Consider the following 23,601-nt stretch of genomic DNA (forward strand, 5'->3'; position numbering starts at 1 on the left):
CTCAAAGCAGAAACAATTGTTAAAATACAGCATAGTTAAAGTCTTATTGTCTATACATATTCCTGTTCTTGCTGTTGTTAAAAGTCAGTATCTGTGTGCCTGGTTGTCTGTGATTGTTGGTATTCAGATGTGCTGTGCCATTCAGGTTTATTCTGCCTCTTCACATGCTCATTAGACATTAAACTTCTAGAAGATGTAGTTATGCTACCACATCCCCAGATGCATACACACACTCACAGAAGACAAGATCACTTTTGGATTTTACTAAGATGTGTCAAAATCCTCTTTTACCTCTTCATGCTTAAAAGTTCATTTTATATCCTTGATCAGTCCTTAAAATGTGCTCTTCAGTTTTTTTGAGTATAATGTGGACCAGCCACCACCCATTATCTCCCAGTAGTACTAGGCTTTCTATTTTTCCAATAGTTTTGCTTTTTGAAATGCTGTACAATTTGTTTGGCTGGGGCACCATCCCAGAGCAAAAGCATATCCAGAGAGCTGCTATCAGGTTACTGCACAGTCTGTTTCCAAGTGGGCTGTTTCCAAGCAACTCTGAATGAAATAGCCCAGAGCTGGATCCAGAACAGGATTTGCCAGAGCACTGTGATGCTCCACAACAGACATGATCCCCAATTATAATTTAGTGTGGTTTGCCACATAGCATACGCTATAGCAATTCCTTAGAATATTTTATTATTAAAAAAATTCCAGTACTTTTTATTATTTTTACTACAGCATTTAGCTGTAATTAGGACTTTATTTCCTATGTACTACCTTCCAAAATTGCCATGAAATTTACTATTTTTTGATCCTGATAAAGAAATTTTCCTGTAGATTTGGAGTGCAGATTGCAAACAAGAAAACCCATGTTCAGTAGTGTATCAAAGATTGCAGAAGGGGAGCACAGAAGGCTTTAGTCTCATTTACTTTTAAACTTGCTTTAAAGAAAAGTAATTTTTATTATTTTGATAAAAAACATATCTTCTGTTTAACTGGTTGGCTGTTGTATGACTATGTGATGATGTTTTTAAAAGTGTTCTTAAGCATATGGCATTGCTCAATGATTTGAGAATTTTACTCATTTAGAAATCAATGTTGGCCCTATTGCCATGTGTATCATTACATGTCATTACAATTTAAAAAATATTAGGGATTACATTTAAACTTCCACTGAAAAATAAATGAGATTATTAGTTTATTATTTTGAAGTCATTCTGAGTTCAAATTACAGAGTGATTATGAAGTATGTTGAGACACATTTTCTTATCTTTCATATGTAATGCTTTACTTCACAGAAAGTGAAGAAAATTCCTTTTACCTTTTAATTGTTCTAAATAATTACCTTGTCTTCAATAACTAAAGTTAGCTTTATTCTATGAACTTTATTATAAGCATGATTGTTGAACAACAGACAGGAATAGGCAAACTACATCAGAGAAACCAATCACTTTGAAAATAACCATAGAGAAGCATCACCTATGGTTTCTTGGCTGTTTTCTTACTGTCTCCTTATGGTCATTGTTGGACACCTAGGACTGGCCTAGATGGACCTTTGATCTGGTACTTTGTTTATTTCTTAGTGTTTATGATATTTCTCAAATAATGTATCATGCAGAATATATGGGTTGGATTACCAGAAACCTCTAAATAACTGTGGAATATAGTTCCTATTAATTGTAATCAGTCTTTTTATAGAAGAAAAGCCAGCAATAGTTGTGTACATTAAAATATAATTTCAGTGCAGGCATAGTTTTCAAAATCCAGCTGTCAGGCTTTTGGTTATTTCTTACAGCAGTTTTAATTAGCTTTATGTATTGTATCTCTAATTTTTGATTTATTCCCATTCTTGTACTTTAATGTAGTTTATAATTCATTCCCATAGCAACAAAAAGTACCCAGGCAGCAACTTTAAATATTTTTGATATGCTTTCCCCACTAATGTGTAACATCTGTGGATTCAGAACTGTTATTTGATGATAAATCATTAACTGGATTTATGAGCTCTCAAATAGAGAAACTCAATTGTTAAATTATCCTACTTTTTTTTCCCTCTTTTATTTTTAACTTGTTTATCTTTAAGCATCTTCTCTTGTTTTTCTAGAGGGTCTGAATCCTGACAACATTAGACAAGCCTCAGAGCAGCTGAAGAGCCGCTGGATTGAGTTCTGTCAGTTGCTGAGTGAAAGACTGGCATGGCTGGAGTACCAAAATAACATCATTGACTTCTACTCCCAGCTGCAGCAACTGGAGCAGACAGCAATTGCTGCAGAAAACTGGCTGAGAACACAACCCACACCAGCAACAGATCCTGCTACACTAAAAGCTCAGTTAGAAAGATGCAAGGTTAGAGATTGTTCAAGTTTTTTATGATGTTGTTCTTCATAGGTGTTCCAACAGTGGGAGAGATTATGACCTACAGTGTTTCAGTGTAAAAATGGTAAATGGACTCCTTGGATTTACAAAGTAATTATTGAAAATATTTGTTCAAGGAAAGGAAAGACTGGTAAAGAAATAAAGAGGCAGTAGAACCCAGGATATGAGTCTTTTGAAATCTGCCCCAAATGTTTAGTTATTTGGATACTTAGACACTTAGAGGGAACTGTGGGCCTAAAGTCATTTTCATATTTCTTTTTAATGTAAAAATCTCTGTCTTTGGTTCCTCATTAAGAAAATGTTGCTCTTCACCTCTGTTAAGGATCTGTGCCTGAACATTGTCTTCAAAATTCTGCCATTGAGGACCACTTCTTACATACCCTGTGTTCTGATTCAGTGTGGGTTGTGTAGTCAAATGGAGGAATATTCTCCTGTCACAATATGAGAGGACCACAGGAGTTGTACAAAAAACTGTCACACCAATTCACTTAAAGTCTCCCTAATTGTTTTTATTTGTGTGCTGTACCATCATAGAAATTTCCTTCTCTCTCTTACTGTAGACAGCTCTGTGGGTGTAGAACTTACAAGCAAATGCTGATAAACAGCAATATACTGAAGTGTAGTATTGCATTATAAATGGCATGATATACTTGTAAAAGTTTGGCTTTAGGAAATCTCTGACTCCAGAAGCTCTCAACCAGAAAACACTGAAACCCAAATTGAGATTTATGCTATTACTTCTATTTTCAGGTATTTCCAAGATGGCATTGTGCCTACAGAAATCTCTGTTCTTATGCAGAAAACTTTTCTTTGAATATCTCTGCTATGAACTGTACATTTGGCTTACTTTGCTAATTTCTTTTGTATTCTGCAGTTGCACATGTCACAGTGTGCAAAAGGTATAATAGCACAACCCCATTGCTCTCTACAGCTTCCTGAGAAGGGCAGTGAAGAGAGAGGTGCTGACCTCTTCTCCCTGGTATCCAGGCACAGGATGCATGGGAATGGTTCAAAGCTGGGCCAGGGCAGGTTTAGACCAGAGTTGAGAGGGTGTTTGAAGAGGGTAACAAAAAGGCTTCCTGGAGAGGTGGTGGGTGCCCCCAGCCTGTCAGTCTGTAGGAGCCATTTGGAAAATGTCCTTATCGATGTGCTTTAACTTGTCAGCCCTGAAGTAGTCAGGCCATTGGAATAGATGCTCCCTTAAAGTCCCTTCCAGCTGCTATGTGCTATCCTATCTTAACCTCAGCCTCTAATGTGTTACTGTGAGGCTGCTAGAAATCACTGGGCATCTTCATTTCTCCTTTTCTACTTCATTTTAGTCTGTACATAATATAATAGACATGGGTCCAGGATTATTGTACATGTGGTGTTTTTCTCTTCCCATCTTCATGTGAAAAAGATGCTCCTTAGGGTTGAAAATTTAATGTACAATCATTCTTATTTTCTTTGAGCAAAATGTCATGTGAAAGTGACTTTAAGGTGGCTTTAAGCAGTGATTTCAAGCGACAATTTTATTGGGAGTAGAGGTATCGATTTGTGAGGAAAGGTTTAAAATGTAGAATTGATGTGTGCTGTAACTGAAGTATTTGGAAGCAAAACAGTTGTGTAATGTGCACTGAAACAGTGGTGATTTCATGGCACTAGTGGTTTCATTTCTTGTGTATCATGTCTTGATTTTTTTTTTTTTTGTTCTCACTTGCAGGATGAAATCATTCGAATGTCAACCCTGCAGCCTCAGATTGAACGGCTAAAGGCTCAAAGTCAAGCACTCAAAGAGAAAGAACAAGCACCAGTGTTTCTGGATGCTGACCTTGCTGCTTTTACCAGCCATTTCAAACAAATATTTGCTGACATGCATGCCAGAGAAAAGCAGCTACAGACCAGTAAGTGTTCGTGACAAGAAGTCAATTTGCCTGACTAGAATAGGTGTTTATATTTTCCTTTCCCAGTTTTGTATTTGCTTTTGTGATACTAAACCAGCAGTGCAACTCAGGTGCTCTTTCTTGCAATTGAACTAGTCTTTCAAAAATTATCAGTTCATTCCATATTTTATATTAAGAAATCAAGGGAAGGTACATTATTCAGAAGCAAAGCTTCCACTCAATATAGTTCTGCCATCAAACTCTTGTTAGTATGTTTATGGACAGATTCAGTGATATTTTTTGGCACCATAAAACTGTCTTTGTTTATCTGGATTGTAAGACAAGGCAGTCCATCTCTGTCAGTCAGTAGAGAGGAAAGACAGCTTAATTACAGGAGTGAATCTACTCTAGATTTTTACAGAATAGAAATTTAACTCCATAAATCTTATCAAAGAGATTAGCCACATTAGCATATCTAGTTTTTCATCATATGGCCATCTCTTTCTTATTTGCAAGACAGAACACATGACTGCCAGTTATACCATCATTTGTGATATTTTTAGTAAAATTATTTTTCAAAAGGGACAAAATGCTATACCAAAATAGAAAGTTAACTATTCCTAACTAATGATAGATAGCATATCAGCAATTACTGTACACTTTCTGTATTATCTTATGAAATTAATAAAGTATCAGACTAAAAAGAATACAAATGTAACTCTTCCCAAAAACAAAGATATTATATTATATACCTCTTCAACCACTGATATCTCTAAATTATTGTACTGATTTGAAATTTGACATAGTGCTAGCTCCTTCTAGTGGATTTTTCTAATACTCCTCCTAAATTCTTTCACAGAAAGTCTTAGATATTGTTTTTTTCAATACTACATTACTGCACTGCTGTAGTTATTTTACTTGTGTTGTCCACATATGCAAACTGAAGAGGTGATGATGGGAGAACAGAAGAAATAAAATGCAAGTGTCCCATAGAAAGTGATGAAAGAACTAATTGTAGAAATTTAACATTAAGGAGTGTAAAGTTTCTTCATTACTCTAAATTCAGAACGAACAACAGGCAACATGCAAAAAAAAATTTATATGCTGAAATCAGTTTCCATTCTTCCAACAGAAACATAGTGTAAATGCTGGCTTCTTTACAATTGCTTCTCTGTCTAAACTTCCATAGTTGTTTGGTTTGCACACCAAATTTTACTGTAGTGAGAGACCATGAATTAACCAGTTGATTGGTCCAGTAAGGTAAATACTCCTCAGTGCCTGACCTGTAATGCAATGGGCTTTAGTAAAGTTCTTCCTGGGTATTCCTTCCTCAGACTGGGCTGCAATCAGCTCCTCCAGAACAGCTGTCCTGAGGTGGAAGCACTGCCCAGGCTGGGGAGAGTCTCCTGTAGTGCAGGAGAACAGAAGTCACTTAATACTGCATGGAGCCCTGGACAGTTACTACTTTTCTTGTGTTGTACAGATAGGCCATATCCCATGTCTTTATTCTGGCCTTGCTTTAATACAAAACATTGAAATTTTGTTGGAGTACTTTAGAGCTTTCCATCTTTTATTTACATAAATTATTTGTAATTAATTATTTCCTACAGATGGAAAAGTCTCCTGAGGACTGAATGATGTATTGCAGATCAGTTATAATATTTGATCCTTTTTTTTTCTTTCCTGTGAATAAAACCTACATGTGTTTAAAAAGATTTTTCTTTTTTTTTTTTTTTTTGATCTTCCATTAATTCTGTATCTTTTCTGATGAATGAGGGTATTTAGCCGTTCTGTTTTTCAAGAGAAATTTTCCCTCATAAACAGTTTTCTCTAATTTTGGGAATTGTCACCCTCAAATATTTTTTGTTTGGTTAGGTTTTGATTGTGGTTTTTGAAAGTGATGGCAGCTAAGTTTTGGTTTTTGTTTTTGTTTTTTTTTAATATTCAGGAGTACTTAGTAGTTTCTCTCTGCTGCAGATTTGTCAATAAAATAATAATAAAGACTAACTCAGATTTTCTTACATGTTTTTCTCCATGACTTGATTAGCATTTCCAGTTATAAAACCTAATTTAAATTCTGAAACCTATTTGATTAGGTTTTTTTTTCATTATTTTGTGGTGCTGGTTAGGAAAGAGATACAATCTCACAATCTCATAAAATATTAAGAGCTACAACCCCATTTTTTGCACTTTACAGAATGTCTGTCTATCCTTATGTCATTTTGAATGTGATGTATGCAGCAATCCAGCTCTCTTTTCTCCCCAAACACATTTAAAGTCTAGAATATTGCTATATAGAAAAATTAAAGGTCAGACTGATGTTAAAACTGTTCAGTAATCTACACAAGGGAGTGAAATAGACAATGCTGTCAATGATTTGGGTATGAATAACCTGATTTCCCAAGGAAGTTCTTAGATTTTGTAATGCCCTGCTGAAAAGGGAGGTTTTGTACTTTACATTTATTTGTCTTGAAATTAACTGCTGTTACATCAGAGAGATTTCTAGGGAGCAGCATGGTCAGCCTCCCATTCCCCCTGAGCCCAGGGAGAGCTGACAGTCAGTGTCAGGTAAGTGAATATTCCCTGGTTCAAACTTCCTCCTGGGTGGCAGCTGATTCATTCCAGCACTCCTCTACTTCTGTGACTTAACTGAATTCCATTAAGGTGCTTCTGCTTTTCAGTCTCGCTGCACTGAGCTGCTACCCAGTCGTGGCCTTGATGGAGATACATGTTCTCGCTGAGATACATGTTCTGCTGAGGGAAATTGGATTTTTAGCAAGTAACTAAAAAAAAGGCTTTTGTCACAGGTAAAATTGAAAGTATCAAGGTGGAGGTGACAAAGAAAAAGTCATATATCTTTCCATTTTTGTCTGCTTCATAAATTTATGCACTGTGCTTTTCTTTCAAGTTCTGATTCTACTTTTGCAGAATCAGTAATTCCCAAAGGTGAAGTCATCATTGTCATCATTGCTGTTGTTATTATTAATGATAAATTATTCATCTTCATTCAAATGATGTTTCTCCTGGTTATTTCAGGAAGTACTTTAGAAAGCTTTTGCCTTCTGCATTGTGTAAAGATTCTTTAGACATTTTATTTACCCATGCCATGCTTAAAATTATTTCACATGCACATTATTATTCTCTCTAATCCATAAATACAATATCTTAGAGTGTTGGATTACATAGCACTCACGCAATTCAAACTTGGCAGAATTTTATAAGATAAAGTTTTTTGTTTGGTTAAAACTTTGAACTGCTAACTTATTTTGATGATTTAAGTGCATTGGAAATGGGTTATAAGTGGCAGTGAAATTGTAATGATACATAAAATAATCTTTCACAAATCATTCTGTACTTGAGGAAGGAAAAATTTAAGCAAATATCTTGAAAACTTCATAACTAGAAGTTTTCTTTAAGACCTGAACTATGACTTAGTAGTAAAAATATTCACTGTTCTTTGATTTTAAGGGATAAAGTTTGCTTAACCTTCTTTAAATGTGTCTTTCAAGCTGAAGATACAGTTCAGATGTGTGTGAGAATTTATTGTTTTAATAAGTAGCATGCAAGCAATTTCTTTTCTTTTTTTTTTCACCCCATCCATTTCCTCTAGTAATTATTTTTTATGTAAATCAAGATCAAAAGGACAAAGCAGCCTGTGAAATTAATGTGTATGAGATAATGTCCTCTACTGTGTAGGTGATTTTGTCCCTTTTCCTCAGTGGTAAAAATGAATATTTTTATGGATGAAAAACAAACCCATCTAAAAAATAATTGTTTCTTTAAAATATATCTTCTCTTACAAAAGCTTCTGTAGAACTGGAGAAGGCTTTTTTGGAAGTGTTCAAAGCCAGATGGATGGGGCTTGAGCAGCCTGATCTAGTGGAAGGTGTCCCTGCCCATGATGGGGGTTGGAACTGGATGATCTTCAAGGTTCCTTCCAACCCAAACCACACTGAGATTCTATTATTCCCTTCTGTTTCTTTCAAGGGCTTTATAACAAAGAGAATTGGAAGTCTTAAATCACTTGCATAGCATTGATCAAGTATTACACAAGATTCCTTATGAGACTTTCTGGTTAAAAATATGGGAGAAGGAAATCACAGCTTTTATTAATAGAGACCTATTGATGAATTGGTTCAAGTTTTTGTATTACAAAATAATTAAAACAAACTTGGGAAAATGTCAGCCTGGTTTTACTACTGAAGAGATTTTTATTGGAAATACATGAAGTTCAATCTTGTTAATTTATTTCAGAGAATAAGTCCTTACTAAAATGGTCCCATAGATTATATTTATTGTCTTTCACAATGGTGTGATGAACAGTGGGATTTGTAATGACTGCAGGAGAAACACATTGCAACTTATCCAGTGTGATTTGATCATTGTTGAGATAATTGTATTCTCATTTCATTTCTGACTTGGGAAAATATTTTTGACTGAAAAATCTGATCACAAAAACCAAGGAAGCAGTGAGGAAAAACAAACAAAGTATTTTACTTACTTGTAAAGCTATTTTCACATATTTAGATAGCTCTGTTTATTAGAAATAAATCCTAACTAGCTATTTGAGCATTTTGTTTCCACATGTATGGACTTTCTCTAAAAGAAATACGCAAGTGAAAATGCATTTGCCTGTCAGTTCTCAGGGCTTACAATGTCAGTCACACCAAAATGCATTCCCTACAAGTAGAATAGATTAATACAAACACATTTTTCCCCTCTGGGATGGGAACTGTATGTGGAACTGTATTATGATATTTTACAATAACACTTTTGTGATTTCTGTCTGTGATATTTTGTTACAGTTCTGCCATGGACCTAGTTTTGCTATATCTAAACTAGGCCCATATTGAGGACATACTAGATCTTTCTCATTGCCAATTTTTTTTTTTTAGATGATACAGCAGAATCCATATTAATGAGATTTTTCTTATTCTGTGGACTTTAGTCCATAAATATTAGTATCACAAAGCAAATTTTAAGATAAAAAGAAACAAGTCTTCAACGTGGGTTTATATTATTAGCATGGGGATTTTAGAGATACCTATTGCCCACAGAGAGGCCATAAATGAGTTAGATTATTTAGACAGTTATTACTGGGTACTGTGAATTCCACTGTGGGAGCTTGACTAAATTCTTACCATTTCCATCATGTGCTGCTAAAATAATAAAGGCTCTTCGGTGCCATCCTAAAAGTTAATCTGCTTCCTTGTGGATGAAAATGCTGACACATTGTCTATCTTAAAGAATCAAAAAGTGTTTCATTATTGCTAATTTGTAGTAATCTGGAAAAGTGAAATGGGAAAACTATGGTTATACTCAATTTAACAGTCCTTTCTTAAATTAATATTAATAACCAAATTGTAAAGACACTAGTTTGATTAAATAAACATTTGTCATCCCATTGAACTCTTATTAGTCCATCCAATAGTAGGAAACATAACTCATTACAATTGAATGAAATGTCTTGCAATGTTTGGATGGTTTAAAAATTTTTATTATTATTGGCAAAGTTACAGGATTGGAGTTTGATGCAATTTGGTGGAGTTTGCTATAGCAGTTTTCATCTGTTCTGAGGTACTACCAAAGTAGCTGTTCTTTTACATAAATGCTTGAAGTTATACATTAATCATAAGATTTGTTTTTCATTTAAAGGGAAAAATTACTTAGAGAAGTCAAACACTACATCACAATACTAAACTCCATTTCATATTTCTAAATAAAACTGCAGTTAAGAGTTGTGTAATTCTTTAACATATCTGACCTGCTTAAATTATATCGCCATTTATTTGGCGTGAAGAGTTTAAATGTATGTTCCATTGTAAAGTAGGATGTGTTTGGATAAAATCAGTCAAAGACAATACAAATTTCACTAAGGAAAGAAAATATTTAAAATGTTACTGGATGAGATGGAAAATGTTTGGGTTTGTATTTCCAATAATATATTACTATTGATTTCTCTGAACAAAAATACCTCACAAGGGAGGAAATTCTTGTCTTTCCTGTTACCAAGTTCTATCTTTTGTAAATCCCCAGATATATGTGATAAATCACATCAGGCAAGTCTTTTATGTGGAAAGTTTGCCATACAATGTGCATTCTTCACAAGAGAGATTGTTCTGATTTTGAGAAGTTATGATATCTGACTGTAAATGTAATTTTTTTCATGTAGCATTCTGTTGATCAACTAAAAAATTAGATTAAAATCTGAGGTACATTCTGCCAAGCACTGCTGTATGATGTCAGCAATCTTGCACTTAAAAACTTTAACTGTGTTGTTTGTCAACACTACTTTTTGGACAGCTTTATTATTTTTCTCTACGTTTCTTTGTGAAACACCAGAGAATATTGAGGAGGATACAGGAGATATAAATGGGTACAACTTCTTTTTAGCTTTTATATTCTTCATTATTATGAACAAGTTGGAAATGTTTCAGTTCCAACCAGCCATGCTATTTGTCTACACATTTTTCAGTGAGCATAGAGGCAACTGTTGTTGATGGCAGAGGGAATGTATCTGCTAATGAGTTGCTTATGTGTGTGCCAGATGTTGTCTATTTGCAGTAGCTGTAATATTGACACAATAAGCACAGTTCAATAAAATTCAACTTTATTGTAGAAGGAAGATTAATTTTCTAAGCTTTTAACAGCTGTCTTAAATGGAACATTTTGCTTGAGCAGAAACGTTGAACACATAAACATAGCTCTTAAGACATTTCTGAAATTAGATTGTAGGTTAAGTGCAATGGTTTGTCTGTTGGTCTCTGAACACATGTATTTAAAATAGTTGTGTTGGCCATATAAGTTGTCTTCTGACATATAATAAAAGGGTCAAACGACACACAACCCATAAAATGGTAGAGCTATCTCAAACATTAGGAGTGTGATCGTTTTTCAGAATAATTTTGCTTCCAAAATTATGTTTTATAGTTTTAATAAACACTGGACCTGTTGCAATGTCTTGCAAAACAGCTGTAGACTTCAATAAGGCTTGGTCTTTTATCAAGTGTCTTCTGTCAGCAAACCAGATAGTGAAGCGAAAAATTGTTTTATTTCCTTCTTTCCTTCTTTTATTTCCTTCCCTTTTTTTTTCCCCATTGAATGTAGTTTTTGACAGTTTGCCTCCTGCACACTACAAGGAGACAATGAACACTATACTTACGTGGATGCAGCAGTCAGAAACTAAACTCTCCATGCCTCAGGTTGCAATTGCTGAATATGAAATCATGGAGCAGAGACTCAGGGAGTTCAAGGTGAGTGATCAAACTGTGAGCAAAAATGTCTCAAATGAGAAATTTAGAAGAACAGAACTCTAGTTTGGTACATGAATCTGCTGAAGTCTGTGAATCTTGAGTAAATAATGCTCATTTTGGTTTTAGGCCAGGGCTTCAGGAGGCGGTGGTTGCTTGCTTATATTGATTCCTGAAGTTAAGGAATTTAAAATGTTGTTCACCACTGAAAGCAATTTTATAAGATATTGAAAATGTTAAGGAAAAGCTCTTGTTTTTCTCCATGGTATATAAAATATTCCTTTGATGATAGTTCTGTTAGTAAAACATAGATTTAGGTAATTTCATTTTCCAGTGCTGACATGAAAATTATTTTGATTTGCAAAATGCAACACAGTCTTTTGACATGTTTCCTGTCAAATTTACATGTAGACAAATGTGGAACCAATTTTGTCAGTGACTACAAACCTTCCCCGTATCTCAATGTCTGACAGTTTGTACTCTCGGATGGCTAATGAAAATATTGTTTGGTGCTTATTCAGAAATAAAACGTAGAATATAGAAAAAAAAAAGATGAAGTAAATTTGGGCTGAGAATTACAAAAGTTTTGAGAAAGTTTAAAAAATGTTCTATCACAGATTCAGTTATCTAAGTGGTTTTTTCTCCATGTTCTGCATCTTTTCTCTGATTCTTTTGACAGCGCCATTATCAGGTCCATAGCAAATTCCTATCTCAAATGAATGAAATGTATGTAGATCGCATCTGTTAACAAGTATAAATACCTCTGGTTATATTCTCAGTTCAACTAAAAAAAACTTCTACGTTGTATGAGAAAAACATTCCAAATTGCTCAGTAAATCATGCCATTGCATGTTTTAGTAAAGGCGACCTCTATGTGTTGCCCGTGTTTGTGAAACAAAGAGAATTGCCTGGCACGTGAATTCCGCTCGCTTCTTATTCACAGGCTCTACAAAGTTCTCTGCAAGAGCAGCAGAAAGGCCTGACCTATCTCAGCACAACTGTGGAGGAGCTGTCCAGGAAAGGCCCGGCAGAAGTCAGCCGGAGTTACCGCTCCGAGCTGGAGGTGGTCCTGGGCCGCTGGAAGAAGCTCTCGGCACAGCTGGCGGAGCAGTGCCAGAAGCTGGAGGAGCGCATGACCAAACTCCAGAGATTCCAGGTTCATCACACTTTTTCTGCCTCTGCTTATGCCTGGTGGCTTGTTGCTGTGGGACTAAGGCAGAACACATTTAGGTGCTTGCAGGAATTAACACCAAAGTGAGATATCAAAATATGACAAAAAATGTGTTTAAATGTCTGCTTGATTTTGATGAGTACAGATTTTACTTTGAATTCTCATTTTGTGGTTCTTTCTGATTATTTCATTAGGAAAAAGCTCTAATTTAATTAAACATTGGAAATAATGTTCCTCTACTTCTTTTTCAATGTAGCTGAAGCATTTATTCATGCGTCTGAAGTAGCTGTACCATATTGACTTTAATGAATTCACTTACATAATTAAAGTCACCTGTAATATAGTAGTATCTTGTCAGCACTTTCCAGAAAGCAGAAGTGTATTTTCAGGTATTTAGAAAGGCAGCATTGGAACCTCACCTGGGTGTCTGCAAAGCTGCTTCTTACATTTTGCAGGGCTGTTTCTCACTTTTTTCTGCTCATCCTCTGTCTGTCTGACATTTTTGTCCTTTCTTAACTACACTCCCACTGAGCATCTCTATCTGACCACTGCATCAGCCGTGTCCTGTGGTGATTCCACAGAGGGAAGCTGGAACTCTCTGTGTTCAGCACAGAACAGCACCTGTCCTCTCCTCGCAGATGCCACCCGACTCCCAAAACAGTGCCACATAAAAAAAGCAGAGCGCTTTTCTTAAGAAATTCAAGCTTTTGTCTTTTTCCTCCCCTCTGCCTCCCATCTTCACTCCCACCCCTTTGCCAAATTTAAAGCTTTTCCCACTGGTCTTGAAAGGTCCTGGGCATCATGACCATGCTCATGTAAAACATTTAAAGCAGCGTGAGCTGTCGATGCACACAAATTTTATCCCTTATATTTATTGCTGAAAGCCCTCTGGTACACATCTAATATAAAAGTTATTGTCTTTTGAGCTTGTTGAATGACTTCTCATACAGATTATTGTTTTAGCTGATGTAATTTATGGAATGCATCAGGATGGGATATGATGAAATCAGTGTTCATAAACAAAATGCATTTACAATCTGATTAAAAATGTGAGTCATACATACATGATCTTCATTGGTAGCAGGAGACTAATCTCTTTTAAAGAAAATCCCACCAGATAAATATTTTACCACATTAATGAACTAAAAGTATTCTTGTAAAGGTATTAAAGTTTCATCATGAAATATGATTCTGAACTATTTTTACTGTTGGATAATGGAATGCATAGTAGATATTTCAACACTGTTTTGGTAATAGCCATTCTGGAGTATACTGATAATTTTTGTATTATTAATTTTATTAATTCAGTTCATTTTCCAGGCTAGAATGGGTTTTTTTAAGTATATCTGTCTCATTAGGGAAATGTTCCCTTTGGCTACTTGTCTCATAAAAGTTACTAAGGTATATTTGTATACTTTTTAGGACACAGTCTTTATTCTAGCATCCTTTTTGTGCTTTAATTCAGCTTTGCAATCAGCATATACTCTCAATATGTATTTCATTGGTGATGAAAATAGTTTGATGAAAAAATGCTTTAAAATTTACTTCTAAAGTTTTTTCCGTATATGTGTTTTATTTTAATATGTGCATCTGATTATCAAAGATGCCATTTTAAGGTAATTTTAAGTGGTATTTTTTAAATCTCATTTTACTTTTCAAGTCATTAGATTACCTCTGTAATGTTGCCTGGACTAGTAGCATTCCCTCTTTTCAAGTATTTGATATTAAGATTTATTTTTTAACTGCAAGAGTTAAATAAAGGCTATGGGAGTCATATTCCTATTCTAGTGCTAGAAACAGTAACAGAATTACAGTAACTGAGAGACTGAAATGACTCATTGACTCATTATATGATTTTAGTTTCTGAAGTGAATCTCTTTCAGTTATATTGGCTTTTTTTCATTCTGAATAGTAAGGGTGGTTTTCTGTGCTGTGTCCTGTTAGAAATATAGTCACTAGAGCATATAACTTCCAAAAGGAGTCTGGAGTTTAAATGAAAGCACAGAACATTTGATGGGTGAGCCTGAATTAAATGCCAAGTATGAGTAATCTGAAGCCATAGAAGGAAACAATGAACAAGCATGCAGTATCTAAACACAAATGATATCTAGAAGGCATAAATTTGAGGGCCATAAGGTTGTCTACTCATAGACACATTAAACTTGGTCAGAAATGGTCAAAGTACAGGTTAAAGTGTTGATGACAGACCTAGGCAAAATTGGTTTTACTTGTTTGCTGTGTTTGTATTTTCAGACAGTTCAATAATGTTGAAATTACATTGCAATGAGTTTTAGTTGTAGTGTCAGGATGAATTACACTCTTGCCAGTCAGGTTTTGTGTGATGCAGTGAAATGTCTTTTTAATACACAGAATGACACTAAAACACTGAAGAAGTGGATGGCTGAAGTGGATGTTTTTCTGAAGGAAGAGTGGCCTGCCCTTGGAGACTCAGAAGCACTGGAAAAGCAACTTGAGCAATGTACAGTGAGTATTACCTGCCTGCTTGGCAGTTATTCAACTCTTCTCTATGAGCTGAGTTTATACAGAAGTTACACAAATGATTACTGTTCCTAAAAATAAATTCATGTAGAAAGGGGATTGCCTTCTGCAGTGTATTCAAACCTTTCTCATGTCCTGGTTTTGAAGGAAAATTCAGTTGTAACAAGGAAACTTTAATACCAGAAGGAGGCAGGTTGACTTTTTTTAAAATGTATTTATAGCAGGATCACACCAACAAATACAGGAAATAATATATATAACTAGCCTCTAAAGTCAACTGTTAATTTACTTTGTTGAGCTTTTGAATGTTGCATTTTTTTTTAATCCGTATATTCTGTGCCAAAAGATCTTTTTTCTGTATCTGTTACTCATGTAATTTACAAACTTTTCTGATTGTATGAAAAGAACTTGCAGGTATTGTGAGTTATATCCATTCTTTTTTCTAACTAAACTTACAAGTTCCAGGATGCTATCCCAGCAGAGTTTTAAAGCATCGTGAAGTATTGGTACTTCCATCACAGGGTTTACAAATTCTTCCTGTCCCAGCAGAGTGTATAAGTGCAGTGAATCTTGTAGTCTGTGATGGCCCCTGTCTATATGCTCAGTGGAATTTACAAGTTCTCTAAATGTTCAGGCAGGATGTGTAAATACTATGAAATACTAGATATACAGTGATCTTACAGAACTGCTAGTTCTCTCATATTTTCTCTTAGCCATTATTTAAATAAGAATTATCGGGGGTTTTTTTTCACCATTATAATGGAATGTTCTTTCAGAAATGTGAATAAGAGATCTAGGTATTTCTCATATCTTTAATCAACAGCAGGGAAGCATTTTAAGAGATATGTACACATTATATATGTATATATTTATAGTGCATACATAACATTTAAAAATTGCTTTATTTTATTTGGTACACAACAGCTTGCCTCATTACAGTGGCTCATTCCTTTTTAATTTCTTTTCATAAATAATTGTGTTGATTGTCCTCATTTTACTGGAGATCTGGACCCCAGACAAGTCAGAATCTCATGCAGACACATTTTCATAGGGATATCATATCTGAAACTTTGTGTGAATTCTACTTGCCTAAACTTCTGCTCTTCCTTTAGGCTTTAGTAAATGATATCCAGACAATCCAGCCCAGTTTGAACAGTGTTAATGAGACTGGGAAGAAAATGAAGAGTGAAGCAGAGCCAGAATTTGCTTCCAGAATTGAGGCAGAGCTAAAGGATCTCAATGCTCAGTGGGACCACATTTGCCAACAGGTACCAAATCTCCTGCTGTGACTTTTTTTTTTTAATTAATCATCAGGGTTTTCATTGGCAGAATTTGTCCTTCTATACATATGCAAATGAAACCAATTTTAGAAGTATTAATTCAACTAATATTTTACAGAGTGTAATTTAGCCTGTAGCAGTATATGTAAAGTATATTTATTTATAACACAATACCTTACTATTTTTATCACAAAGATACATACTAATATATTAGGTCTAACAGCAGTATGATTTGTGGCTTCTGGTAACCTAGGTTTCTGAAGGTGTTGTTTAGGCATTTGCCAAAACAATCAAGTTCTGTACTTAGTTTTATGTTTTCTTGTACATTGTTCAAATTGCATGTCATTACTCTGGATGAAAAAAGACGTTAAAGCAGTGAAGGGTTCATAATTGAATAACTCAGAATTAAGAGTATGTGCACATATGCATGTGTATAAATTGGTCTCCAGTAGTCACACAGATTTGAAAGAATTAGACATAACAGGAAAGGACAGTTCTTTTATTTTAGTTAAAGGCATTATTAATAAATAATTTTACAGAGTAAGGAAGCTAAAAATTACTCTTATTTCACTGATGGCATTTGTATTCTTATTCTTTATGGTAGTTCAAATAAAATTTTTTTCATGTTTTATTACCTTTAAATTTTTCCTACTTGCTCTTTTCTCTTGTGTACCTTTTTAATGTATATTTTTGTAAAAGCAAAAGTGTTACCTTTTAATGAGCTATAATGTTTTCCAATTTTTTATTATTCACTTTACATGTGTGAAATACTCTCTATATTTTTTGATAAACCTAAAAAAAAGTTGATCTTTGAAATCTGTAAGACATTATATTAATCCAGTTTTGTAGTCTTTCCCCTTTCACTACCACACAGTATTTAATTCCTTTTTTTGTGTGTGTGATATTAATAAGCTGTATAGCTTTGCACTTCTCTCACAGGAAGTTCAAATATTACCTTACAAGTATAGAAGTCTGTCACAGTTCTCTTCTGACTTCCCTGAAAATCTGTCTGTAATAATTTCATTCAACACAAGGCACAAATTATTTGGTCTCACTGGGCATTTCTGACTCAAATTCTTCAGCAATAGCTATTAAAACACATGAATAGTAAATACAAAAATCAGTTTGGTTTGTGGAGGTTTCTTGAGAAGATTTGGAAAAGTCAACTTGGTTGATATACATGCAATTAATATGACTGTGAGGGCTGACAGCTGGCAGTTGTCATTGACAATTCAGATACTCTTTTCAGGTGATAGGAGATTACCTTTTCTCCTGGTGCTGAGACTGAGGAAGAGACAATTTTACAGAGCCAAATACAATTCTGCTTTTATACTCGCTGCTTGTTGCTCTATTTTGTTCTGTAAAACATTTATGTAGAACAGCATTTATGTTTAACAGCCAGTCCTCAAGGATGAGTAACAAATCAATAAAAGTCAGAAAAGGAGACCAAACACTAAGAAAATTTCTCCTGATATTACTGAAAATAAAGTTTACGGAAGGGGCACCAGAGAGCAGAATATTGGAGCAATAAGCTCTGCAAGCCCAGTTCTGAGAAATGGCACCAGTACAACTTACTATTTTTGATGCAAACTTTTTAATAGTATTGAAAGATAGTAAATGCACAAGCAGGAAAAATTTTGATAGGTTAATGCACAATGAATAGAATCAGAGAATGGTTTGGGATGGAGGTGATCTAAATTATTATCTAGTTCTATACGTGATCTGGATGATACAATTATATGACCCCCACTTAGTGATTGCCAGGTGATTTAGCAGTAATATTTTTCCCTTTTAGATAAATGGTTTCTTCCACTAGGAGGTTGGACTTTTTTCCTTACTTATTTTTAGGGTATTCACCTTTTGGAGACATTCTTAAATGACCTAATCAACAGAAGAAAGATATGCATATTGCTTTATTATCTAGTAAGTTGCATTTGAACTAGTTAAAGGCCATCTGACTTTATAGCTCAAGAGCCTTTGGTTTCATCCTTGAATGTGCTTTCAAAATCTCCTGTGGTTATTCTTTCTACATTTTACACAAGCTAATCCTGGGAGATGTTCTTTAACACAGTTGTTTTCTGATCACCTCAGCATATGGTGTGGATTCTCGTTCTAGTATCATTACAGCACTTGTTCTGCAGGGCCATGATTTGCTAAAAAAGGATGCATACAAATGTAGTACTTTTTTGATTGTTTGTTATTATTATCTACCTAATTACTAGTTAACATCTGCCTAATAACAACAATTTTATTATTGTAGGATTTAATTTGATTCTTTTCAGGCTAAAACATTTTCAAGTTTGTACAGTAGCTTTGCTTCAAGTACTACGTAATCTTTTCTTTCTTAAAGGCCTATGCTAAGAAGGCTGCATTAAAAGGTGGTTTGGATAAGACTGTGAGTCTCAGAAAGGATTTGTCAGAGATGCATGAGTGGATAACACAAGCTGAGGAAGAATATCTGGAAAGAGATTTTGAGTATAAAACACCTGATGAGTTACAAAAAGCTGTTGAGGAACTGAAGGTAAAAGATAAACTAATTCCTTGAGCTGTGTTCAAACTTATTTTTGGAGTTCTAATTGTAAAGAAAGTCTACTTTTCTTTTAGGAAAATACCTTTTCAGATCTAGGTGTTTTGAAGTAATTTCTATTTGGAATATGCTAGAAGATATTTGATATTCTTCAACACTGCATTGCTTTTTTTCCCTGTTTACTTTATTGGATATTGATTTGGATGTAGCTTCAACATTCTTTTAATTAAGGAATAATTCCTATCATTTGGGTGTTAGCAGCAGTAGAGTGAAATCAGTTTTATGTCTTCTCTTTGCATTAGAATGAGCAGAAAAAAATTAAGATGTTAGGATGCATCTTGGTGTGTGCTATGTATGAACATTATGACTTTGATATAGGAATATAGAAACAGCATGTTTTGATCTCAATTAATAATGTTTCCTTCATGTGGGATGAACATGACCTTTGGACAAAATGACTAATTTGTGATACACTCTTGATAAGCCACTGGATGTGGGCTTAATTCTTATTAGAGGTGAAATGTTTGGCTTGTGCTATTCAGAAAGCCAGATTATAACTTGATTGTCATCGTATCTATAGCTTTGACAATCTATTGAACACTTTGTTTTCAAGATGTTAATTTTCCATGGTTTTTTCCAGTATTTGAGAGTTTCAGACCATGCAACTGATGATCTCTTTATTTACTGACACAAGTAATTTGCTGCCAGTCAGAATACATATAATATAAGGAAATTTATGGAACAACTCAATTGTAAATGAGACAAATATCAAAAGTAAATATCTGCTTTAAAGATGCAGTTCTTTTTTAGTTACTAAAATAGCAAAACTCAATTTTATGCATTGCATTGCATATTAAAGCAGATGAAGTTCATAGTTTTATATACAACCACCATTTTAGATTCCTAGTAGATATTCTGCACCCAAATGAAGTACAGGCGTGTTCAGACTGTGACCTAGGAAATAACCAGATCATTTCTCATGAGGTCACAACATTGAAAAGTCTGGATCAGAATTCTGTGTTCATTCTACAGCTCATTTCTTCCCACAACTAGAGAAGAGGAAAGTCAAGAACAACCTTGTAAGCTTCCTCTAGCAATGGCAGCCTGATCACAATTATTCTGATTCATGGACTTACAGACCCAGAGAGGGAAGAAATATTGTCAGGAATATGATTTTAATTTGATGTTTTCTGGGCAGGAAGTTCTCATTGTAAATTCCTGTGAAGGCCTGTAGGCACAGATGACACTTTTTATAACATCACTGTTTCGAGTTAAGATATGATTCCAGTCATAGACACCAGAAAGCACTCAGAGGAAACAGTACTGAGTATGAAAATCTTTTTCATGAGACCTCATAACACGGAAGGGAGGAGGAAAAGTGTGGGATATACAACAGAGAAAAAATATTTTCTGACTTTCTTTTTAAATTCAAGACAATGATAGTGACAAGAAGTATCTTCTTTTTTTTTTTTTGGCCATTCTTGTGATTTTACTGTTAAATCTGGATACATGAATTTATAAAGCAATAGATTTTTTTTTTGGTCATTTGTGGTTCATAAGTTATGATGCTAAAGGTGCTTGGAGCACTTCTGGGAGGAAAAAGAAAAAAAGTACTGAAAGGTTCCATTTGTCTGAGAGCTCCAGAATGCTGGATGGTTGTGAGACGTTAAATTGTATTGTGTATTAGCAACAAAATGAAGCAGAAGTTTTTTGGATGCATTCAAGATTATGTCAGAAAGTCTGGGAATTAAATGTCTCCTGTTGTATTTTGTTTTGTTGTAGTGTTGTTTGTGTTTTTTTCTCTGTCTAGAATTCTGTCAGAGAATTCTGATTGTTACTAGAAATAACTTCCCTTCTTAAATCAGGACTAGAACTTCTTTTTCTCCTTTCCAGAGAGCAAAGGAGGAAGCCCTGCAGAAAGAAGTGAAAGTGAAGCTTATTACAGATTCTGTGAATAACTTTATAGCAAAGGCTCCACCTGCAGCTCATGAGGCTTTGAAAAAGGAGCTTGATGTTCTAATTACCAGCTACCAGCAACTCTGCAGCAGGCTGAATGGAAAGTGGAAGACTTTGGAGGTTTGATATCTTGTCAGACTTGTATTTATAGCCCTTCTAACTGCAAGAAGTAAGGTGGAGAGCACAGCTGTATTATCATAGAATTGTGGGTAGCCCAAGGCTATCCTTGCTTTATGAGCCATATACCAAATACCCTGTGTTATGAGCTACACACAAAGCTATTTCAAGATCATGTCTTCTGGAGAGTTGTATTGCAAGACAAGACTGAGACACAGCTCTTAGGTCAGAGACAGCAATGGCTGCTCAAGCTTCTTATCCCTTCTGAGATCAATCCAGGAATCTGGCTTTGTAACAGCTCTGTGATGTTCTCTTCATCAGCTCCTCTAGGCTTCTCTCTTCCATGGCTAAGGGTTTTGACTGGGTGGCCCTGGAGCTGGTCAGGTGGTATTATCTCTGCATGGGAACAGCACTTGCTCTGCTGGCAAACTGAATATTTCCTATGCATTTTGAGTTGACCCTGCCATTTTGGCCAACTCCATTGCAGATTCTTGCCATGGGACTAATTTTATATTATACGCTAGTTACAATGAATTACGTATCTTTGTTGTTAATGTAGCAAGAGATTAATTTTGGTTTGTTTGTAATTTTCAAGAGCTAACCTCATGCAGTACGATAGTGCACCAGAGTAAAATTTATCTTGTCTTCATTTCACTGTGGAAAATTAGGTGTGCAGTCTAAACTGTTAATCTTTATTTACCCTGATCATTGATGATGTGTTGGTGCTTGTTAATATCCCTCTATAACCCTCATTTGATGTGGGCAAAGTTCGATGAGATGAATTTCATTCTGGGAAGCTTGATCTGCCAAGACTGTAATGCATTTCAATAACAACATTTTAACTTGTACTAACAAAAAAAAAAGGAAAAAAAATTATTTATAGAACATTTAAATGTTTTGTTTGTGTATAAAGTGCCATTTTTATCTGCTTATTTAAGTATCTTCAGGCACTGTATAAATAAAATATTAGACAATAATTTAATTTCAGGAGAATAAGAACATTTCACAACATTATGTTTAGTACTCTAGCACTTAAAAGGTCTATAAATTGGACTAAATGTGGTTTAGAATTAATTTCCATACAGATTTTAGTCTGAATTGTTAAAAGCTGGCATTTTATGAACCTGTGATTTAAGCAATTAAAATATAGAATGTATAAGGAATCTAAGAGTATTTTTATAATAGAGACATAAATTTCTAACATGGGTCTTTAAAAATTCTGCTTGCTTTTATATTTATATAAGAAAACTTTACAGAAAGCATATAAAGTGGAAAATACATGAAAATGAAGATTCAAGTTGCGTTTTGCGGGAGAGTTCACTTTTTCATGTTATTTTCTGTGGTTTTGCTCCATTTAATCAAAATGATGGCTTTCTTTAGTTTTATATTAATTTGGATCAGATGGGTGCTGGCAAATAAAATCATATGGTCCCATAAGATATCAACCATGTTGTTTTGGAGAAGAGACATGAATGTTTTCAGTATTTTAATGAGCGAAGATTTTCTTTGAAATTTTCAACCTAAATAAACCTTTTCTTCATCAGGAGGTATGGGCATGTTGGCGTGAATTATTGTCATACTTGGATGCGGAAAATAAATGGTTGAATGAGATTGAACTGAAACTCAAAGCAACTGAAAATGTCCAGGGAGGTGCAGAAGAGATTTCTGAGTCTTTAGATGTAAGTGCTGACTTAAATAATAACCCAGTCATATGTTGATAAATTGTAAATTTCATGTCATTCTAAACAAACTGTGAACTAACCTTACACGTGAACAAGGTGCAGAATATTTCAAAAGTTCTATTTCTTACTAGAGTCAACAAATGAGGTTTTGAATTCAGATCCACCTAAATCAAACAATAATTAAATGCCTTGTGCTGGGTTTCATATACAGTTTTGGTAATGCTAAAATAAACATTCTTAAAAAACAAAACCCTCCCTTCAGCCAGTCAAAAAAATGTTGAAGGCTTCAGAGAGGACAAGTTTTTGTCATAATTTTGTTTATTATTCTCTAATTTTTATTCACAGAGCCTTTAAAATTAGTAAAAATTAAATTAAGGCTTGTAGTGCATCAAAATACAAAATACTGCATTGATAATCCCTTTTTGCTATTGAATTTCATCCATTTAGATACTCAAGCAGGATTTGTATATTAAGGTACAAGTACTCTCACTGAACTCCTTAGGCATAGTCCACATCTTTAAAATTAAGCATTAAATTTATTGCTATATGAAAAATCCTTGTGCTTTGTAATACGTAGTACAGAACATTAGTTGGTATTTCATCTTTTTTTCTCTACTTTTATTGTATATGAAATGTGAAATTTCTTTCTTATATTTTTAAGGCAAATTGGGATTGCTTTGTAGAGCCTTATTTACAAAAAGGAAAATAAACTACTATTTTTTACCTTTTTCAGTCTTTGGAACGTTTAATGAGACATCCAGAAGATAATCGCAACCAGATTCGGGAGCTGGCTCAGACTTTGACAGATGGTGGGATCATGGATGAACTGATCAATGAGAAACTTGAGAGGTTCAACAGTCGGTGGGAAGAACTTCAGCAGGAGG

At 34.5% G+C, this 23,601-nt stretch overlaps 1 protein-coding gene across 7 annotated transcripts in view; it reads left to right on the top strand.

Moving 5' to 3' along the window:
* DMD (dystrophin) overlaps window positions 1-23,601 on the top strand; it is a 1,148,514-nt gene that overhangs the window by 490,100 nt on the left and 634,813 nt on the right. For all 7 annotated transcript variants that reach the window (XM_030961382.1, XM_030961390.1, XM_030961407.1 and 4 more), the window contains 10 exons: window positions 2,102-2,343; window positions 4,076-4,256; window positions 11,343-11,488; window positions 12,429-12,641; window positions 15,027-15,140; window positions 16,268-16,423; window positions 18,786-18,956; window positions 20,856-21,038; window positions 22,580-22,714; window positions 23,451-23,600. In XM_030961382.1, the coding sequence (XP_030817242.1) occupies window positions 2,102-2,343; window positions 4,076-4,256; window positions 11,343-11,488; window positions 12,429-12,641; window positions 15,027-15,140; window positions 16,268-16,423; window positions 18,786-18,956; window positions 20,856-21,038; window positions 22,580-22,714; window positions 23,451-23,600 (1,691 nt within the window). The remainder of the gene's footprint in view (window positions 1-2,101; window positions 2,344-4,075; window positions 4,257-11,342; window positions 11,489-12,428; window positions 12,642-15,026; window positions 15,141-16,267; window positions 16,424-18,785; window positions 18,957-20,855; window positions 21,039-22,579; window positions 22,715-23,450; window position 23,601) is intronic.

Source organism: Camarhynchus parvulus, chromosome 1, assembly GCF_901933205.1.
Source record: "Camarhynchus parvulus chromosome 1, STF_HiC, whole genome shotgun sequence".
Taxonomy (NCBI): domain Eukaryota; kingdom Metazoa; phylum Chordata; class Aves; order Passeriformes; family Thraupidae; genus Camarhynchus; species Camarhynchus parvulus.